Raw genomic sequence first — 20308 nt, 5'->3', positions numbered from 1 at the left:
CTGAGTCCAGATATGACTAATAAACAACTCTTGGATTGTGTCAAAATTACTGAGCTGCTTGTCGGACAAAAGTGCTTTTTTTTTTTAAAGAAATAATTTGGCTTACTTGGTTTTCCCTCACATCTTGTGCATCTAGTAAAGATGGACTTTGGGAAAATAAAATGGTTTGAAGAGTTTGGAGAGAGAGGATATTGTATAATAGTCCTGTGAAACTGTGCCCGCCTCCGTGGCTTTGCTCTTCTCTCAAACCTCCGGAAGTGTCCTGGACCACCCCAGGGCACGCCCAGCAGCCGGGGTGGCAGTGTCTGCTTGCCTGCGTGACATTCTCAGTGTGCTTGGGATTCTGTGTTCCCTCCTGCTTCACGGCTGGCCGTCGTGGCATGCCCATGGGGTCGATGAGTGGCATCCCTAATGAAAACCTGCCATTTCCAAGTAGACAAAAGGCAATACAAGTTCAGTTCTTAGAAGCTGTGCTCATAATTCCTTGGGAGAAATCAGGGCTCAGTGTGAAGGCTGAAAAGATTTTTCTCATCTAGAGACCCCCAGCTTATATTCTTTCAAATGTTGGTTTAGCTGTTTGAATGAAACCCAGTTAACAGGCACTCAGATAACATAGAAATTGACTTCTTTCTTGTCTAAACGTCTGAGTTGGTGAGTGGTCCCGAAGCATAGGGTAGCTCTGTGCAGGAACCCAGCTGCCTTCCCATATTCTTATTCTATTTTTTTCAAGATTTTATTTATTTATTTGACAGAGAGAGATCATAAGTAGTCAGAGAATAGGGAGAGACAGAGGGGGAAGCAGGCTCCCCACCGAGCAGAGAACTCAATGTAGGGCTCGATCCCAGGACCCCGAGATCATGACCTGAGCTGAAGGCAGAGGCTTAACCCACTGAGCCACCCAGGTGCCCCCCATATTCTTATTCTAGATCCCCATGGAGGTTGTCTTTATCCCTATGGTTGAAGATGGCTGCCTAACATGTTCACATTTCAGGCCCCAGAAAGGGGGAAGGAACAAATGGAGAGAAAACAGACTACCTTGAAAGGTATGACTCAGAAGTGGCATCTCTGATCCCATTGGCCCAAACGTAGTCATGTGGCCTTACCTACCTACAAGAGAGACTGGGAAATGTAGTTTCTAGTTGGAGGGCCATGTGCCTCACTCAAACTGAAAATGATAGGCTACTGCAGATACAAAGGCATAGGATTAGGTTTTGGAGGATAATCTGCCACAAAACCTTGAGTGGACAGTGCCTCACGATGCTGCTGTTCTGGATTGATAAATAGCGTGACACACAATAGAACCAGACAAAATAAATTGTCTGCTTAAGCGTTACTCCTTCATTTTCCTCCCTGGAAACCAGAGCAGTTCCAGAGAAGCCTGGAAGAGTGAGTAAAAATATTAAGAGAACCTGAAGAGACTGTGGAAGCAACTGTTAAGAGGGTGAGGCAGGTTAAATGCTCTGCTGACCCCTTCAGAGGTATTCTGGGCTTGATCCTATCTTGGTGTTATTTAGGGCTCCTTTGGTAGCAAATAATAAAAGGCAACTCGAGGTAGCAAAAGATACTCTTTATTATAAGGGTATAGGTGTGACTCAGGGAAATCAGTGGCAGGAGTGGATCAGAAGAGAACATTGCAAACCTTCTGGGGCTCATTTTGATGCCTCTCAGTTTTCTTAAGGTGTTTTTGACATTTTTATCTGTAAAGACTCCTCACCTTCAGCTCCAGAGATCCCATTCTCACTGTGCAGGCCCACGCCGAACTAAACTATGAGCCATAACTCAAGTCCTTTGGAGGGAGCGTCTGGTCAGCTCAGCATGGGCAGGATCCATTCAGGTGTCAAAATCAAGGGCAAGGTTTTCTCGAGACAAAAACAACTGCCTGCCAGGGGCTCATCCTTGTGGAGGAGGTGGAGGGAGATGGAGCCAGTTCCCAAAGGAGAGGGAAACCATTAGGAGCTGGACATACATGGTGTGGTGGTAGCGTAAGGAGGGGCAGCAAGTTCTGATCAGCACCTTTTAAAAAACTTTTTATTTTGGTACAATTATAGATTTACAGGAAATTACAAAAACGATACAGAGCAGTCCTGTGGCTCTTTTACCTAGTTTCTCCTAATGATGACATTTTACCTAACTCTCGAACAATATCAAAACCAGGAAACTGACATTGGGGCAGCGTATGCATAGTTCCATGCCGTTTAATCACATGTGTGGTGTCTTGTAACTGCCCCTGTAATCAAGGTACAGAAATCAGACCTACCTTCTCCTCATCACCATTCCTTACTCCTGGCCACCACTGGTCTGTTTCCCATCTCTAGAATTTTTTCATTTTGAGAATGTTATATAAATAAAATCACACAGCATGTGCCCTTCCGAGTTTAGCTTTTTTTCACTTGGCACAGTCTCTTGACATCTAAGTTACGTATCTCAGTGAGCACTGCTAAGCGCTATTCCGTGGAATGGCTGTGCCGCAGTCTCTTGAGCCATTCGCTTGTTGAGAGACATTTTGGTTGTGCCTAGTTGCTGGGCATCATAAGCAAAGTTACTGTGAGCATCTTGTGTGTAGGTTCTTGTGTGTGCACAAATTTTCATTTCTCTGATGTAAATGGCCAAGTTATAGAGATAGTGAATCACTGTACTGTACACCTAAAACTAATGTAACATTGCTACTTATAATCAAATTTTAGAAAGTAAAAAGATACAGTACTAATTAAATTATCTTTTTCACTTGATGTGATGTTAGTAAAAATGTAAAGTTTAAAAAATTTTTTAAAAAGACCAAAGCTTACCAAATATCAAAAAAAAAAAAAAAAGTAAAGTTTGTAAGGCATTCTAATAAAAGCCTTAGAAGTAAAAAAAAATGGTCAAGGGTATGATTGCTGGGTTGTGTGCTGAGTGTATGTTTAGTTTTTGGTTTTGTTTTAAGATTTTTATTGATTTAATTGAAAGTGAGAGAGAATGAGCAAGTACCTAAGTTGGGGGTAGGGGTAGTGGGAGAGGAAGAGGGAGAAGCAGACGCCCCGCTGAGTAGGGAGCCCATGTAGGGCTTGATCCCACGACCCTGGGGTCATGACTCTAGCTGAAGGCAGACGCCCAACTGACTGAGCCACCTGGTGCCCCAAGTGTATGTTTAGTTTAAAAAAACTGCCAAAAAAGAAACTGCCAAGTTGTTTTCCAAAATGGCTGCACCATTTTACATTTCCACCAGCAATGTCTGAGAGATGTAGTTTCTCCACATCCCCACCAGCATTTGGTATTGTCACTGGTTTTTTTTATTTTAGCTGTTCGAATAGGTGGGTAGTTCTATCCTTTTGTGGTCTTCATTTGCATTTCCCTAATGGCTAATGAAGTTGAGTGTCCTTTCATGTGTGTATTTGCCGTCATGTCTCCTCTTTGGTGACGTGTCTCTTCATGTCCTTTGCCCGTTTTCTAATTGAATTAGTTTTTTGCTGTTGAGATTTGAGAGTTCTTTTTATATATTGCCAGGAATGTGGTTTGCAAATATTTTCTCTTAGTCTGGAGCCTGTCATTTCATCCTCTTAACACTCATTTGCAATACAAAAGTTTTTAAAATTTTGAAGAAGTCCTACTTACTGATTTTTTTTTTAATCTTTTATGGATTGTGCTTTTGTTGTTACATCTAAAAACTCTTCACGAACAAGCCCTAGATCTTGAAGATTTTCTCTTATGTTTTCTCCTAAAAGTTTTATAATTTTGCATTTTATATTCACGTTGCTTGATTCATTTTGTATTGTTTTATGTAAGATTGGTTTGTATCAGTGTTCTTGGCCTATGGATATTGAATTGCTTCAGTGCTGTTGGTTGAAAAGGTTATTCTTGGGGCACCTGGGTGGCTTGGTTGGATGTCCGACTCTTGGTTTTGGCTCCGGTCATGATCTCATGAGCTGTGGGATTGAGCCCTGCATCAGGCTCCCCACTCCGCGCTCAGTGGTGGGGTTAGGGGGTTAGGGCTGCTTGAAAGATTCTCTCCCTCTGCCCCTCCCCCAGTCAGGCATGCTGTCTCTCTAAAAATAAATAAATAAATCTTAAAGACAAAGAAAAAGCTATTCTTCCTCCATTGACTTGCTTTTGCACCTCTGTCAAAAGTGAGTTGTCTGTATTAGTGTGAGTATGTTTCTGGGTTCTCTATTCTGTTCCACTGATTGATGTGTTTTTCCCTCTGCGGATACCACCCGGTCTTGATTACTGCCTTCATTTTAGTTACTTGATAACTATAACTATATAATAAAATATCTTCTATCTCTCCCACTTTTTTATGATTTTTCAGAATTGTTTTAGATATTCTAATTCCTCCAGCTTTCCATATAAATTTTAGAACAGTTTTGTCTTGCTCTACAAAAAAATCTTGCTGAGATATTGATACAAATTGTGCTAAACCTTTGGAGCAACGGGGTGGCTCAGCCAGTTAATCGTCTACTTTCAGCTCAGGTCATGATCCCAGGGTCCTGGGAACGAGTCCCACGGCTGGCTCCCTGCTCCGTGGGGAGCCTGCTTCTCCCTCTCCCTCTGCACCCCACTCTGGCTTGTACTCTCTTGCATGTCTCTTTCTCGCTCAAATAAATAAATGATCTTTAAAAATTAGAAAAAAAGAATTGTGTTAAACCTTTATGTCAGTCTGAGGAGAGTTGACATCTTTACTATGTTAAGTCATTCAATCCATGAACATGAATAAATACTTATTTTGACTCTTTTTCATTACTGTTGTATAGTTTTCAGCATTTATGAGACTGATGCACTACCTACTGCGCTAATGAGGCACCTTATTTTTCAGCATTTAAATCTTGTGTATGTTTTGATATATCTAAGAACTTCAGTTTGAAGCTTTGTAAATGATACTGTATTTTTTATTTTTTTCCTCAAGTATTCAGTGTTAGTGTATCAAAATTCTATTGATTTTTAAAAAATACTTGTTTTTTTAAAAAAGATTTTATTTATTTATTTGACAGACAGAGATCACAGGTAGGCAGAGAGGCAGGCAGAGAGAGAGAGGAGGAAGCAGGTTCCCTGCTGAGCAGAGAGTCTGATGTGGGGCTCGATCCCAGGACACTGGGATCATGACCTGAGTTGAAGGCAGAGACTTTAACCCAGTGAGCCACCAAGGCGCCCCTATTGATTTTTTTAAAAAATTATTTATTTGAGAGAGAGGAGCAGAGGAAGAGGGATAAGCAGACTCTATGCTGAGTGCAGAGCCTGACACAGGGCTCGATCCCACAACGCAGAGGTCATGACCTGAGCTGAAATCAAGAGTCGGATGCTTAACTGACTGAGTCACCTAGGCACCCCCATTCTTTTGATTTTTGTACATTAATCTTCTCTCCTCCAAACTCATTCCTATTCTTGCTGAAATCATTTATTAGTTCAGATAATTTTTTTATAGATTCCTTGGAGTTTCCTTTGTAGGCCATCATGTCATCTGCAGATGGGGACAGTTTCGTTCTTTTCAATATGTGTGCCTTTTATTTCCTTTTCTTGCATTACTGTGTTGGCTAGGACTTCTAGCACTGTGTTGAAAACAGTAATGAAAGTAGAAATCCTTGCTTTGTTCCTCGTCTCAGAGGGAAAGCATTCAGTTTTTCATTATGTATGATGTCAGCTGTAGGGTTTTTTTTTTTGTAGAAGTTCTTCATCATGTTGAACAAGTGGGCCTCTATTCATAGTTTTCTGAGAATTTTTTTTTTATCGTGAATGGGTATTGAGTTTCATCAGGTGATTTTTCTATATCAGTTGATATAGTTGTGTGATTTTTTTTTTCTTTTACCTGTTAGGATGGTAGATTATACTGATTGACTTTTGATTATTGAATCAGCCTTGCATCTCTGGAATAAAGCTCTCTTGGTCATGGTGTATAAGTTTTTAATACATTGCTAAATTATATTTGCTAATATTTTGTTAAATTTTTTGCCTCTGTGTCCCGGAGGGATATTGTGTCTAATTTATGTCTTTCTAGGCTGCCCTTTTCGAAGTCATTTGGCTAGAGAGAGCAGGATTTAGCTGAGGGGAGACTTTTTATTGTCTGCCCTTATTGATGTTTATGGATTGCTGACTTTTCCACCGTCCAGTCTGGGACATATGAAGCAAAAAAGAAAACCCAGAGAATTCACTGCTATCTGTTTCTCTGGGTACTGAGTTCCCTGGCTGGTTTGCCTTCCTCACTCCACTTTTTAGAGTAATGTTATGTTTGTCTTATGTATTATGTCCAGGATTTTAACTTTACTTGGTGGGGTAGAGAGAAGTATGTCTACTTCACATTGTCCTGAGATTGGAAATCCTGTCCTTATCTTTCTAAAAGTAGATTTTTTTTAAAGATTTTATTTATTTATTTGACAGAGAAAGATCACAAGTAGGCAGAGAGGCAGGCAGAGAGAGAGGAGGGAAGCAGGCTTCCTGCTGAGCAGAGAGCCCGATGCGGGGCTCGATCTCAGGACCCTGAGATCATGACCTGAGCCGAAGGCAGAGGCTTAACCCACTGAGCCACCCAGGCGCCCCTAAAAGTAGATTTTAAAGCCTATTCCCTGCTTCTTTATGGATGAAGAAATTAATCTTTCAACTTCTTTGGAAGGGAGTATGCCTTCTGCAGATTAGGAGAGTGGGTAGCATAGTGTATATACTCAGTGAATATTAATCAGATCTCCGCAATGGTCACTGGACATTCTGGTTAAGTTGCCCTGGCGTAGAAGCTACCCCTCACTGATTGCACATATGTCTGTTTTCCTAGGGGAACTTAAATTGCCCTTTTGCTCTGAGAATTCAGTCTTTTTTGCTGTGGGGTATGAGACTGTAGTTTATACCGTCATGTTGATTTATCATCCCAACTGTAGACAGCTTTGGGGGAGAAAGAGGGTTCTAAGAATGATTCGGGCCAGTCATGCCGTGTAAGCAGAGACTGTAATGGGCAAAGTGGAGCAGACGGTCACCCTAGTTAGACGTGTTCTGTGAATTTACTATTGACTTAATTTGGGAATAATGTTATTAAAACATTTTCTCAAGTGCCATAGATGTATGCTGGTGTATGCACGTGCATGAGCGTGTACACACACACACACACACACACACACACACACACTCAAGCAGTCATGCCTAATAATAAAGAAATGAAGGAGAGTTACATAGGACGGCCAAGTTTTGTAGGATTTTTCCTAACGAGAATGTTCTTCTATTCATTTCCTTCAGACTTGTCCACAGGGGCCACCTGCAGGTCTTTTAAATGCCATTAAGGCTTACATGAAAAGGGCATTCTAGTTAATGTGGTTTGTCAGGAAGAAATACTTATTAAAATGTCTTGGAATAAATGGAATGCGAAGTTTGAAAAGGTCCAATTCACAGCTTTTCTTTCAAGTTATAAAATGGGAACTACTTCAGGTGTAAATAATTCATCCCGACAAATGTGTTTCGTTTGGTGCCTGCCCGCCTGCCTGTGAATATACGATTTTCTTTTTGGAGCCTGTGGTATTAGTCCCTCATTGAGCACTTCTCACGAGTCAGGGTGTTTTGACCCGCAAGGGTCTGGACCCTTGAGTTCTATTTCGGTGAACTGTTTGTACTTTTTTATAGACAGTCTTCCAAACAGAAGAAGGCGATTCAGACTGCTATCCGCAAAAATAAAGAGGCGAATGCAGTGCTGGCCCGGCTGAACAGTGAACTCCAGCAGCAGCTCAAGGTAAGGAGCTTTCCGAAATTGGATTACCAGGCTTTTCTTCTGGTGGTTTTGTTTGGACCATTGGCTGAGCACCTGGTTCCATTCCTATTGGTAAGACTGGCGTCTTTGTTGGCAAACCTCTTTTGGAAGGCAGAGAGTTGCTGCGCTTCAGTTTCATGGGTTGGTTCTTGTATGTTTAGGGGAAGACTAGTCACTTGAATGTGCGCCTGCATATTGTGTATCCGTGATTAGGACAGAGAGTCTGTCACAAAGGCTGTCTGAAGCGTTCTTCATTGCCGAAAGCTTCCGGACAAGCCTCTGATTGTTTAGGTCCTCTCTGAATGATGGGCTACTTACTTAGGTGGAACAGGGTAGCCCTGATTCTGTCAAAGGCCCACCCCCTCCTGCAGGCAAATGGTTCCGTGTCACCTTCGCAAGAACATCACCCCTCTCCTTACCACCTCTTCCTCGTCCCCATTCCTCTCCCCTGTGTTAGTTTTCCAGGACTGCCATAACGAAGTACTACAACCTTGGTGGCTAAAAGTACCAGAAATCACTTCTCCCAACTCCGGAGACTAGAAGTCCAAAATCGAGGTGTCAGCAGAGCCATGAGCTCTCTGAAGGCTCTCGGGGAGAATCCTTCTTTTCCTCTTCCCAGCTTCTGGTAGTGGTTGGCCATCCCAGACGTTCCTCGGCTTCCCCATGTCTCATTCCTATATCTGTCTCCACTGTCACATGGTATTCTCTTTGGGTCTCTCTGTGTCTGTGTCCAAATTCCTTTTCTTATTGTGTCCTCTTCTTATAGGGACACCAGTCATTGAATCGAGGCCCCCCCAAATTTAGTGTAACCTCATTTTAATTACTTCCACAAAGGTCCTGTTTCTCTATGAGGTCATATTTACAGGTGCTGAGGGTTAGGACTTAAGTGTATCATATTGGAGGACACAGTTCTACCTACCGCATCCACTGATTCTCTCCTGCATCATTCCCATCCACATAAACGTGCTCTAGTACTGTCCGTGATCTTGACATCACATCCTTCTTCAACTGCAGCCCCCTCTCTCTTTTCTCTTTCACGGCTAGGTTGCTTAGGAGTTGTTTTCATTTACTGTCTTTCCTCACCAACAGCTTTCTCTCTCTCCACTTCAGTGTGGCTTTGCTCTCCTCCATTCACACCCCTCCTGCAACCAAATCCAACGGGCCTATTTTGGTGTTACTTGACTTTTCGGGAGAATTCTACACAATTGGCCATTGCCTCCTCTGATATGGCCTTTCTCACTGGATTTGGACTACTGTTTTTTTTCATATTCCTTTTAATACCTCCCTCTCCCCCTCCTTCCCTTCCTTCCTGGTGCCTCTCCCTTAGCATTCAGTGCTATTTCTTCCTTCTTCAGTTTCTCTTTTATTATTCCGCCTTTGCCCTGATACTTTATTAGGAACATTTTCAAGCATACAAGAAAGGTGAAAGAATCCTACAGTAAATGCTTTTATAGCCACCTCTTTTAACATTTTACTATGCTTGTTTTATCACATATCTACTCCTCTGTTCATCAGTCTACCTTATTTTTAACATGTTTTTCAGTAAATTGCAGACATCTGTATGCATCCCCTAAATGTTGCAACGTGTAGATCATTAACTAGTGTTCAGTATATGTACAGATTTTTCTGATGATGTTATGTTTTACATATAGTGAATGTACAGATCTTAAGTGTGCCATTTGCTAAGTTTTTACAAATGCATGTACTCATGGAACCCAAACCCCTACTATTGAGATATAGAACACTACCACCACCCTCCGAGGCTGCCTCCTGCTCCTTCCTTGCCAGTTCCTGCCCCAACGTGCACGGAGGCAACCACTGTTCTTACTTTGTTATGCCATAGTTTTATTTATTCTGTAACTCTCTATAAATGGTGTTCTGTAACATAAACTTTTATGTAAAGCTTATTTCACTTAGTATTACATTTTTGAAATTCATTGATACAGCATGTGTCAGTAATCCGCTCGATAGTATTCCATTGGGTGAGTATGTCGCAATTTCATGATCAGTTCTTCTATTCATACACACTTCTATTAATACACATTAATACACACTGGAGCTGTTGCCAGTTTTTGTCTATTTTGAAGAAAACCACGTTTTTGAATAAGTCTTCATGTGGAAATACGTCCTCATTTCTCTTGGGGAAGTACCCAAGGTTCGGATTAGTAGGTAATGTGGTGAACATATGTGATTAGTTTTGTTAGAAACTGCTAGAGCTTGGGGTGCTTGGGTGGCTCATTTGATCAAGCGACTGCCTTTGGCTCAGGCCATGATCCCCAGAGTCCTGGGATCGAGCTCAATGGAGAGCCTGCTTTTCCTTCTCCCTCTGCTGCGCCCCTGACTTGTGCATGTGCTCTCTCTCTCTCTCTTCCCCCCACGCCCATCAAATAAATAAATAAAATCTTAAAAAAAAAAGGAAGGAAATTGCTAGAGCTTTTCCCAAAGTGGTTTTAGCATTTTGTACTCCTCCCACTAGACTGAGAGTTCCTGTAGTTCCACATCCTTGCCTCCATTTGGTGGTGGTCTTTTATAATTTTAGTTGATCCTGTGGTAATTTAGTTTTTATTTTGCATCTCCTTGATGCTTAATTTTGGTCAGCATTTTTATTACAATTATTTTCCTTTCATATATTTTATTTTATGAAGTGTCTATTCAGAATATCTGGCCATTTAAAAAATTTTTTTAGTCTTTTTTGGTGGCATTGTAAGTAGATCTTTTTTATATTATCTTGGTTACTAGTCCTTTGTCAGAGATCTGTTTTATAAACGTTTTCTTCCAGTCTTTTATTTTCGTAACTATATCTTTTCAAGAACAGACTTTTTAAAATTTTTGTAAAGTCTAATTTATTGGATTTTTTTTCTCTTATGGTTCCTATTTTCTTCCTGTATAAGGAAACTGCCTACATCTAAATTATGAAGATAGTCTCCTATGTTTTCTTTTAAAGGTATTATTGTTTTAGCTTTTGAATTTAGGTCTTAAATTGCTTTTTTAAACCACTTCATTGAGGTATAACTGACACACAAAAGCTGATGCATATTTAATGTATGCAGTGTGATACATACGGTTGGAAGGTAATTATATATCTGTGGACCCATCACAAGTTATGCCATAAAAGTATTCACATCTAAAAGTTTCCTTTCCTCTCTTTATTTATTCTTATTCTTATTCCTATTCTTATTATTATCATTTCATTATTATTCTTTTGTGTATGTGACAAGAACACTTAACATAAGATCTACTCTCTTGGCAACTTTTTAATTATACACTATAGTAAAATTAATTGGAACTATGAGGTACAGTAGATCTCTAGGCCTTACTCATTCTGTATAACTGAAACTTTGTACTGTTTGAATAGTACTTCCGCATTTCCCCCAGCCCCTGACAATCACCATTCTGTACTCTCCTTCTATGAGTTTGACTGTTGTAGATTCCTCATATGAGTGGTGTTGCTTAGCATTTGTCCTTCTGTGTCTGGCTTATTAATGTCCTCCAAGTTTTATCTATGTTGTTGCAAATGGCTGAATTTCTTTCTTTTTAAAGGCTGAATAATATTCCATTGTATGTATATACATTTTCTTTATCAATTTGTCCATTGGTGGACATTTAGGTTCCTTCCATATCTTGGCTATTGTGAATAATGCTACAGTGTACATGAGAGTACAGATATCTCTTCAACATACTGATTTTAATTCCTTTGGAGATATACCCAGAAGCTGGATCATATTTGGTAGTTGTATTTTTTCAGTGTTATTGAAATATAATTGACATATAACACTGTGTATAGTTATACAACATATTAATTTGATACATTTACATATTGCAATATGATTGTCAAAGTATTGTTAATACCTTTGTTACCTCACATAATTACCAATTCTTTTATGTAGTGAGAACATTTAAGATTTACTCTCTTGGCAACTTTCAAGTATGTCATACAGTATTGCCAACTGTAGTCACCGTGTTGTACGTTAGATCCCTAGAAGTTAATCATCTTATAACTGGAACTTTGCAGCCTTGGTTAATATCTCTCCATTTCCCCTCCAGCCCCCGGCAACTTCCATTTTACTTTCTGTTTCTGTGAATTTGGCTTTTTTACTTCCACACACAGGTGATATCACTCAGTATTTGCCTTTCTTTGTCTGACTTGTTTCCCTTGGCATAGTTCCCACAAGGTCTATCCATGTCACAAATGATAGGATTTCTGATTTCCTTCTTCCTTATGGCTGAATAGTACACCATTGTATGTATGTACTCCATCTTTATTCATTCATCTGTAGACAGATACTAATGTTGCCTTGGCTTGGCTGTTGTAAATAATGCTGCAGTGAACGTGGGAGTGCAGATATTTCTTTGAGATGCTGATTTTTATTTCATTTGGATACCCAGAAGTGGGATTGGTAGATCATTTGGTAGTTTTTTTTTCTCCATGTTATTTTCCATGGTGGCTGCACCAACTTACCTCCCTACCAACAGGGCACAGGGATTCCCTTTTCTCCACATTTTTGGCACACTTATCTCTTACCTTTTTGATAATAGCCAGGGGTGAAGTGATACTGCATTGTAGTTTTTTTTTTTTTTTTAAGTAGGCGTCACACCCAATGTGGGGCTTAAACTCACAGCCCTGAGATCAAGAGTTCCATGCTCTCCCGCCGGTGCCCCTTATTGTTGTTTTGATTTACATTTCCTTGGTGATTACATTTCCTTGGAGATTGGGCATCTTTTTACATACCTGTTGGTCATTTGTTTTGGTATGTTGTGTTTCCATTTTCATTTGTTTCAAGATAGTTTTTAATTTCTTCTTTGACCTATTGGTTGTTCAGGAGTGTGTTAATTTCTACGTATTTGTGAATTTTTCAGCTTTCTTTGTATTAGTTGATTTCTACTTTCATAACACTGTGTTTGGAAAAGATGATTTGGTATGATTTCAATCTTTTAAAGTTTCTTAGGGCTTGTTTTGTGACCTATTGTGATATATCCTGGAGAGTGTTCCATATGTATTCAAAAATATATATTCTGCTGCTGTTGGATGGAATGTTCTTTCTGTCTCTTAGGTCCATTTGGTCTAAAGTATAGCGCAAGTTCAACATTTCCTTATTGATTTTCTGTCTGGATGATATATTCATTGATTTCTCCCTTCAGATCTGTTATTTGCTTAATGTATTTTGGTGCTCTGATGTTGGTTACATACATATTTACAGCTGTTATATTTTCTTGATGGATTAACTATTTTAACACTATATAATGACCTTCTTTGCCTCTTGTTACAGTTTCTGGCTGAATGTCTATTTTTTCTGAGTTAAATATAGCTACCCTGCTCTCTTGGTTTTCATTTGCATGAATTACCCTTTTTTATCCCTTCACTTTGAGCCATGTGTGTGACCCTGAAGCTGAAGTGAGCCTCTTGTAGACAACATATAGTTGTGTCTTGTTTTTAGACACTTTATGCCATTTTGGTTGGAGAATATAATTCATTACATTTAAAGTAATTATTGATAGGTGAGGACTTAGCTAATGCCATCTTACTGTTTTCTGGCTGTTTTGTAGTTCCTTTGTTCCTTTCTTCCTCACTCACTGCCTTCTTTTGTGAACCAGTTTTGTGTAGTAGTACGCTTTGATTGTCTTCTCTTTATCTTTTTTGCCTTTTTGTGAATTTACTGTAGGTTTTTGCTTTGTGGTTACTGTGAGGTTTATATAAAACATAGCTATAACTGTCTGTTTTATGCTGATAACTTAACTTTGATTGCATATAATAACCCTACCCTTTTACTCCCCCCATTTTTGTTTTTGATGTCACATTTTACCTTTTTATATTGTGTATCCATTAGCAAATTATTGTAGCTGTAGCTGCTTTTGTAAAATAATTTTATTGCCTTAATTTTATTAATTCCTTTAATACAATTTAATAATCCTTTAAAAGTTATTATCTCACTTTTTTCCCTCAAGGTATTATCTGGATGCTAGCCGCTCCAGTGTTGTGCCTATTAATGTTTTATATTCTTGGTTTTTAGGATTCTAAGTCATAAAATTTCAGAGCTTTAAGGGAACTTAGAAACCCTCCTTCAACAGACGGGCATAGCAAGGCCCTTGAAATCTGTGTGACTGGCCCATGGTCACTTAGCTACCATGTGACAGAGCAGAGGGGTCATAATACCAAGTCTCCAGCACTCTGCTTTCCTATCTGGGGCATAATACCAAGTCTCCAGCACTCTGCTTTCCTATCTGGTACTGATTTGCTTTTTATTTATTTATTTTTTATTGAAGTGTAATTGACATACAATGTTAATATTAGTTTCAGGTATATAAAATAGTGATCCTGCGATTCTATGGATTACTCAGTGCTCACTAACACAAGTGTAGTCACCACCTGTCACCATACGGTGTTATTATAATATTATCTACTATATTCCGTATGCTGTGCTTTTCATCTCCATTACTTATTTTATAACTGGAATTTTGTACCTCTTAATCCACTTCATCTTTTTTGCCCATCCTTCCACTGAACTCTTCTCTGGCATCCGCCAGTTTGTTCTTTGTCTGGTTTTTTTGTTTGTTCATTTGTTTTATTTTTCAAATATCATGTATAAGTGAAATCATATGGTATTTGTCATTCTCTATCAACATATTTCACTTAGCATTGTACCTTCTAGGTCCATCCATGTTGTTGCAAATGGTAGGATTTCATTCTTTTTTATGGCTGAGTAATATTCCTATTTGTGTGGGCGTGTGTGTGTATCACATTTTTTTACCCTTTCATCTGTTGATAGAAACTTGGGTTGCTTCTGTATGGGTTGCTTCTGTATCTTGGCTGTTTTAAATAATGCTGCAGTAAACATAGGGGTGCCTAAATCTTTACAAATTAGTGTTTTTAAATTTTCTTTGGATAAACACTGAGTATTAAAATTACTGGATCATATGGTGGTTCTATTTTTTCCTTTTTTTGAGGAAACTTTATACTGTTTTCTATAGTGGCTGCACCAGTTTACATTCCCACTAACAGTACGTGAGGGTTCCTTTTCTTCATATCCTCACTAGCACTTGTTATTTCTTATCTTTTTGATAATAACTGTTTTGACAGGTGTGAGGTGATATCTCATTGTGGTTTTGACTCCAATAACTAGTGATGTTGAACATCTTTTCTTGTGTCTGGTGATCATTTGTATGTCTTCTTTGTATGTCTTCATTATTATAATGAAACTTGAAATGCCTATTTAGGGTTCTCTGCCCATTTTTTAATTGATTGGGTTTTGTTTTGTTTTGGTGTTGAGTTGTATAAGTTCTTTATATATTGTGAATATTAATCCCTCATCAGATAAATCATTTGTGAATATCTTCCCTTATTGAGTAGGTTGCCTTTTTGTTGATGGTTTTCTTTGCTGTGCAAAAGCTTTTTATTTTGGTATAGTCCTTTTAGTTTATTTTTGTATTTTTTCTCTTTCCTGAGGAGACATATCCATAAATGTTGCTAAGGCTAGTATCTAAGAGATTACTGTTTTCTTTTAGAAGTTTTATGGTTTCAGGTCTCACATTTAGTCTTAATCCACTTTGAATATTTTTTTGTGTATAGTGTAAGAAAGTAGTCCAATTTCATTCTTTGGCATGTAGCTGTCCAATTTTCCCAACACCATTTATTGAAGAGACTATCTTTTTCCCATTGGATATTCTTGCCTCCTTTGTCATAAATTAATTAACCATATTTTTAAAAAATATTCTATTTATTTAATTGACAGAGATCACAAGTAGGCAGAGAGGCAGGCAGAGAGAAAGAAGAGGAAGCAGGCTCCCTGCTGAGCAGAGAGCCCGATGTGGGGCTCGATCCCAGGACCATGGGATCATGACCTAAGCTGAAGGCAGAGGCTTAAACCCACTGAGCCACCCAGGCACCCCATTAATTAACCTTATAACTGTGGGTTTATTTCTAGGCTCTCTTCTGTTCTGTTGATTTATGTGTCTCTTTTTGTGCCAGTACCATACTGTTTTGATTACTACAGTTTTGTAGTATATCTTGAAATTTGGGATTGTGATACCTCCAGCTTTGTTCTTCTTTCCCAACTTTGCTTTGGCTATTTGAGGTCTTTTGTGGTTCCATGTGAAATTTAGGATTATTTGTTCTAGTTCTATGAAAAATCCTGTTGGTATTTTGATAGTGATTGCCTTGAATCTGTAGATTGCTTTGGGTAGTATGGACATTTTAACAATGTTTGTTCCCCCAATCCATGAGCATGGAATATTTTTCCATTTGTTTTTGTCATCTTCAGTTTCTTTCATCAGTGTCTTATGGTGTTTAGCATATAGGTCTTTCACCTCCTTGGTTAATTTTATTCTTACGTATTCTTTCTGATGCAAATGACAATGGGATTGTTTTCTTAATTATTCTTTCTGCTACTTCATTAATAGTATTTAGAAATGGAAGAGGTTTCTGTATATTAAGTTTATATTCTGGAACTTCACTGAATTCACTTATTCTGATGTTTTGTTGGTGCTGTCTTTAGGGTCTTCTGTGTCTAGTGCCCTCATCTGCAAATAGTGGTAGTTTTACTTTATTTTTACTGGTTTAGATGCCTTTTATTTCTTTTTCTTGTCTGATTGCTGCCACTAGGATTTCCAGTACTACATTGAATAAAAGTAGTGAGAGAAGAGTAGACATCCTCATCTTATTCCTGATCTTAGAGGTAATGCTTTTGGTTTTTCACCATTCAGTATGATGTTAGCTGTGGGTTTTTCATTAGATGGCCTTTATTATGTTGAGGTATATTATCTCTAAACCCACTTTGTTGAGAGTCTTTATTATGAATAAATGTTGTACTTTGTCAGATGTGGTTTTTGCATCTTTTGAGATATTCATAGGGTTTTTATCCTTCCTCTTGATAATGTGTGATGTATCACATTGATTGATTTGCAGATAGCTATAGGTATTTTTAATGCTCTTGTCCTTTTACCTTGTAAAAGAGTTAAGTGATTAACACCCCAACATATTAAAGTATTAGAGTATTAGAGTATTCTGAATCTTACTATATAATTATATTTACCAATATGTTGTATTTTTTTTATTTTTTCAAGTTGCTGATTAACATTATTTCATTTCAGCTTAAAGAACTCCTTTCTGCCTTTCTTGGCAAGGCTGGTCTAATGTTAATGAACCCACTCAGCTTGTGTTTTTCTGGGAAAGTGTTTAATCCTTCTTCATTTCTGAAGGATTACTTTGCCAAATAGTGTGTTCTTGGTTGGCACTTTTTTTTTTCTTTTAGCACTTTGAATATATTATCCCACTCTATCCTGGCCTGTCTCTAGGTGCTTGCTGAGAAATCTGCTGAGAGACCTTTAGGGGTTCATTTGTAAGTTACAGACTTCTTTTCTCTTGATGCTTTTAAGATGATCTGTCTTTGATTTTTGGCAGTTTTACTATAATGAATCTTGAAGAGGGTCTCTGACTTTGGTGATCCTTATGAGCTTTATGAACTTGGATCTATATCTCTCCCCAGTTTTGGGAAGTTCTCAGCCAATATTTATTTAAATTTTTTATTTTTTATAAACATATAATATATTTTTATCCCCAGGGGTACAGGTCAGTGAATCGCCAGGTTTACACACTTCACAGCACTCACCATAGCACATACCCTCCCCAATGTCCATAACCCCACCCCCCTTCTCCCAACCTCCTCCCCCCAGCAACCCTCAGTTTGTGTTGTGAGATTAAGAGTCACTTATGGTTTGTCTCCCTCCCAATACCAACTTGTTTCATTTATTCTTCTCCTACCCCCTTAACCCCCCATGTTGCATCTCCACTTCCTCATATCAGGGAGATCATATGATAGTTGTCTTTCTCCACTTGACTCATTTCGCTAAGCATGATGCCCTCTAGTTCCATCCACGTCGTCGCAAATGGCAAGATTTCATTTCTTTTGATGGCTGCATAGTATTCTGTTGTGTATATATACCACATCTTCTTTATCCATTCATCTGTTGATGGACATCTAGGTTCTTTCCATAGTTTGGCTATTGTGGACATTGCTGCTATAAACATTCGGGTTCACGTGCCCCTTTGGATCACTACGTTTGTATCTTTAGGGTAAATACCCAGTAGTGCAATTGCTGGGTCATAGGGTAGTTCTATTTTCAACATTTTGAGGAACCTCCATGCTGTTTTCCAGAGTGGTTGCACCAGCTTGCATTCCCACCAACAGTGTAGGAGGGTTCCCCTTTCTCCGCATCCTCGCCAGCATCTGTCATTTCCTGACTTGTTGATTTTAGCCATTCTGACTGGTGTGAGGTGATATCTCATCGTGGTTTTGATTTGTATTTCCCTGATGCCGAGTGATATGGAGCACTTTTTCATGTGTCTGTTGGCCATCTGGATGTCTTCTTTGCAGAAATGTCTGTTCATGTCTTCTGCCCATTTCTTGATTGGATTATTGGTTCTTTGGGTGTTGAGTTTGCTAAGTTTTTTATAGATTTTGGACACTAGCCCTTTATCTGATATGTCGTTTGCAAATATCTTCTCCCATTCTGTCAGTTGTCTTTTGATTTTGTTAGCTGTTTCCTTTGCTGTGCAAAAGCTTTTGATCTTGATGAAATCCCAATAGTTCATTTTTGCCCTTGCTTCCCTTGCCTTTGGTGATGTTTCTAGGAAGATGTTGCTGCGGCTGAGGTCAAAGAGGTTGCTGCCTGTGTTCTCCTCAAGGATTTTGATGGATTCCTTTCTCACATTGAGGTCCTTCATCCATTTTGAGTCTATTTTTGTGTGTGGTGTAAGGAAATGGTCCAATTTCATTTTTCTGCATGTGGCTGTCCAATTTCCCCAGCACCATTTATTGAAGAGGCTGTCTTTTTTCCATTGGACATTCTTTCCTGCATTGTCAAAGATTAGTTGACCATAGAGTTGAGGGTCTATTTCTGGGCTCTCTATTCTGTTCCATTGATCTATGTGTCTGTTTTTGTGCCAGTACCATGCTGTCTTGATGATGACAGCTTTGTAATAGAGCTTGAAGTCCGGAATTGTGATGACACAACTTTGGCTTTCTTTTTCAATATTCCTTTGGCTATTCAAGGTCTTTTCTGGTTCCATATAATATTTGGATTATTCCATTTCTTTGAAAAAGATGGATGGTACTTTGATAGGAATTGCATTAAATGTGTAGATTGCTTTAGGTAGCATAAACATTTTCACAATATTTATTCTTCCAATCCAGGAGAATGGAACATTTTTCCATTTCTTTGTGTCTTCCTCAATTTCTTTCATGAGTACTTTATAGTTTTCTGAATATAGATTCTTTGCCTCTTTGGCTAGGTTTATTCCTAGGTATCTTATGGTTTGGGGTGCAATTGTATATGGGGTTGACTCCTTCTGACTCTTTCTTCTGTCTTGTTGTTGGTGTAGAGAAATGCAACTGATTTCTGTGCATTGATTTTATATCCTGACACTTTACTGAATTCCTGTACAAGTTCTAGCAGTTTTGGAGTGGAGTCTTTTGGGTTTTCCACGTATAGTATCATATCATCTGTGAAGCATGATAGTTTGACTTCTTCTTTGCCGATTTGGATGCCTTTAATTTCCTTTTGTTGTCTGATTGCTGAGGCTAGGACTTCTAGTACTATGTTGAAGAGCAGTGGTGATAATGGACATCCCTGCCGTGTTCCTGACCTTAGCGGAAAAGCTTTCAGTTTTTCTCCATTGAGAATGATATTTGCGGTGGGTTTTTCATAGATGGCTTTGATGATATTGAGGTATGTGCCCTTTATCTCTATACTTTGATGAGTTTTGATCAGGAAGGGATGCTGTACTTTGTCAAATGCTTTTTCAGCATCTATTGAGAGTATCATATGGTTCTTGTTCTTTCTTTTATTAATGTGTTGTATCACATTGATTGATTTGCAGATTTTGAACCAACCTTGCAGCCCTGGAGTAAATCCCATGTGGTCGTGGTGAATGATCCTTTTAATGTACTGTTGAATACTATTGGCTAGTATTTTGGTGAGAATTGTTGCATCTGTGTTCATCAAGGATATTGGTCTGTACTCTTTTTTGATGGGATCCTTGTCTGGTTTTGGGATCAAGGTGATGCTGGCCTCATAAAATGAGTTTGGAAGTTTTCCTTCCATTTCTCTTTTTTGGAACAGTTTTAGGAGAATAGGAATTAGTTCTTCTTTAAATGTTTGGTAGAATTCCCCCGGGAAGCCGTCTGGCCCTGGGCTTTTGTTTGTTTGGAGATTTTTGATGACTGTTTCAATCTCCTTACTGGTTTTGGGTCTGTTCAGGCTTTCTATTTCTTCCTGGTTCAGTTGTGGTAGTTTATATGTCTCTAGGAATGCATCCATTTCTTCCAGATTGTCAAATTTGTTGGCGTAGTGTTGCTCATAGTATGTTCTTATAATTGTCTGTATTTCTTTGGTGTTAGTTGTGATCTCTCCTCTTTCATTCATGATTTTATTTATTTGGGTCCTTTCTCTTTTCTTTTTGATAAGTCTGGACAGGGGTTTATCAATCTTATTAATTCTTTCAAAGAACCAGCACCTAGTTTTGTTGATTTGTTCTATTGTTTTGTTTTTTTTTTTTGGTTTCTATTTCATTGATTTCTGCTCTGATCTTTATGATTTCTCTTCTCCTGCTGGGTTTAGGGT

At 38.7% G+C, this 20308-nt stretch overlaps 1 protein-coding gene across 7 annotated transcripts in view; it reads left to right on the top strand.

The window, feature by feature from the left end:
• The window catches only part of REPS2 (RALBP1 associated Eps domain containing 2), a 229912-nt gene that overhangs the window by 191455 nt on the left and 18149 nt on the right, over positions 1–20308 (top strand). For all 7 annotated transcript variants that reach the window (XM_044234502.1, XM_044234497.1, XM_044234498.1 and 4 more), the window contains one exon: positions 7570–7675. In XM_044234502.1, coding sequence (XP_044090437.1) covers positions 7570–7675 — 106 coding nt within the window. The remainder of the gene's footprint in view (positions 1–7569; positions 7676–20308) is intronic.

Source organism: Neovison vison, chromosome X (assembly GCF_020171115.1).
Source record: "Neovison vison isolate M4711 chromosome X, ASM_NN_V1, whole genome shotgun sequence".
NCBI classification, from domain to species: domain Eukaryota; kingdom Metazoa; phylum Chordata; class Mammalia; order Carnivora; family Mustelidae; genus Neogale; species Neogale vison.
This window is presented reverse-complemented; position numbering and strand designations above follow the sequence as displayed.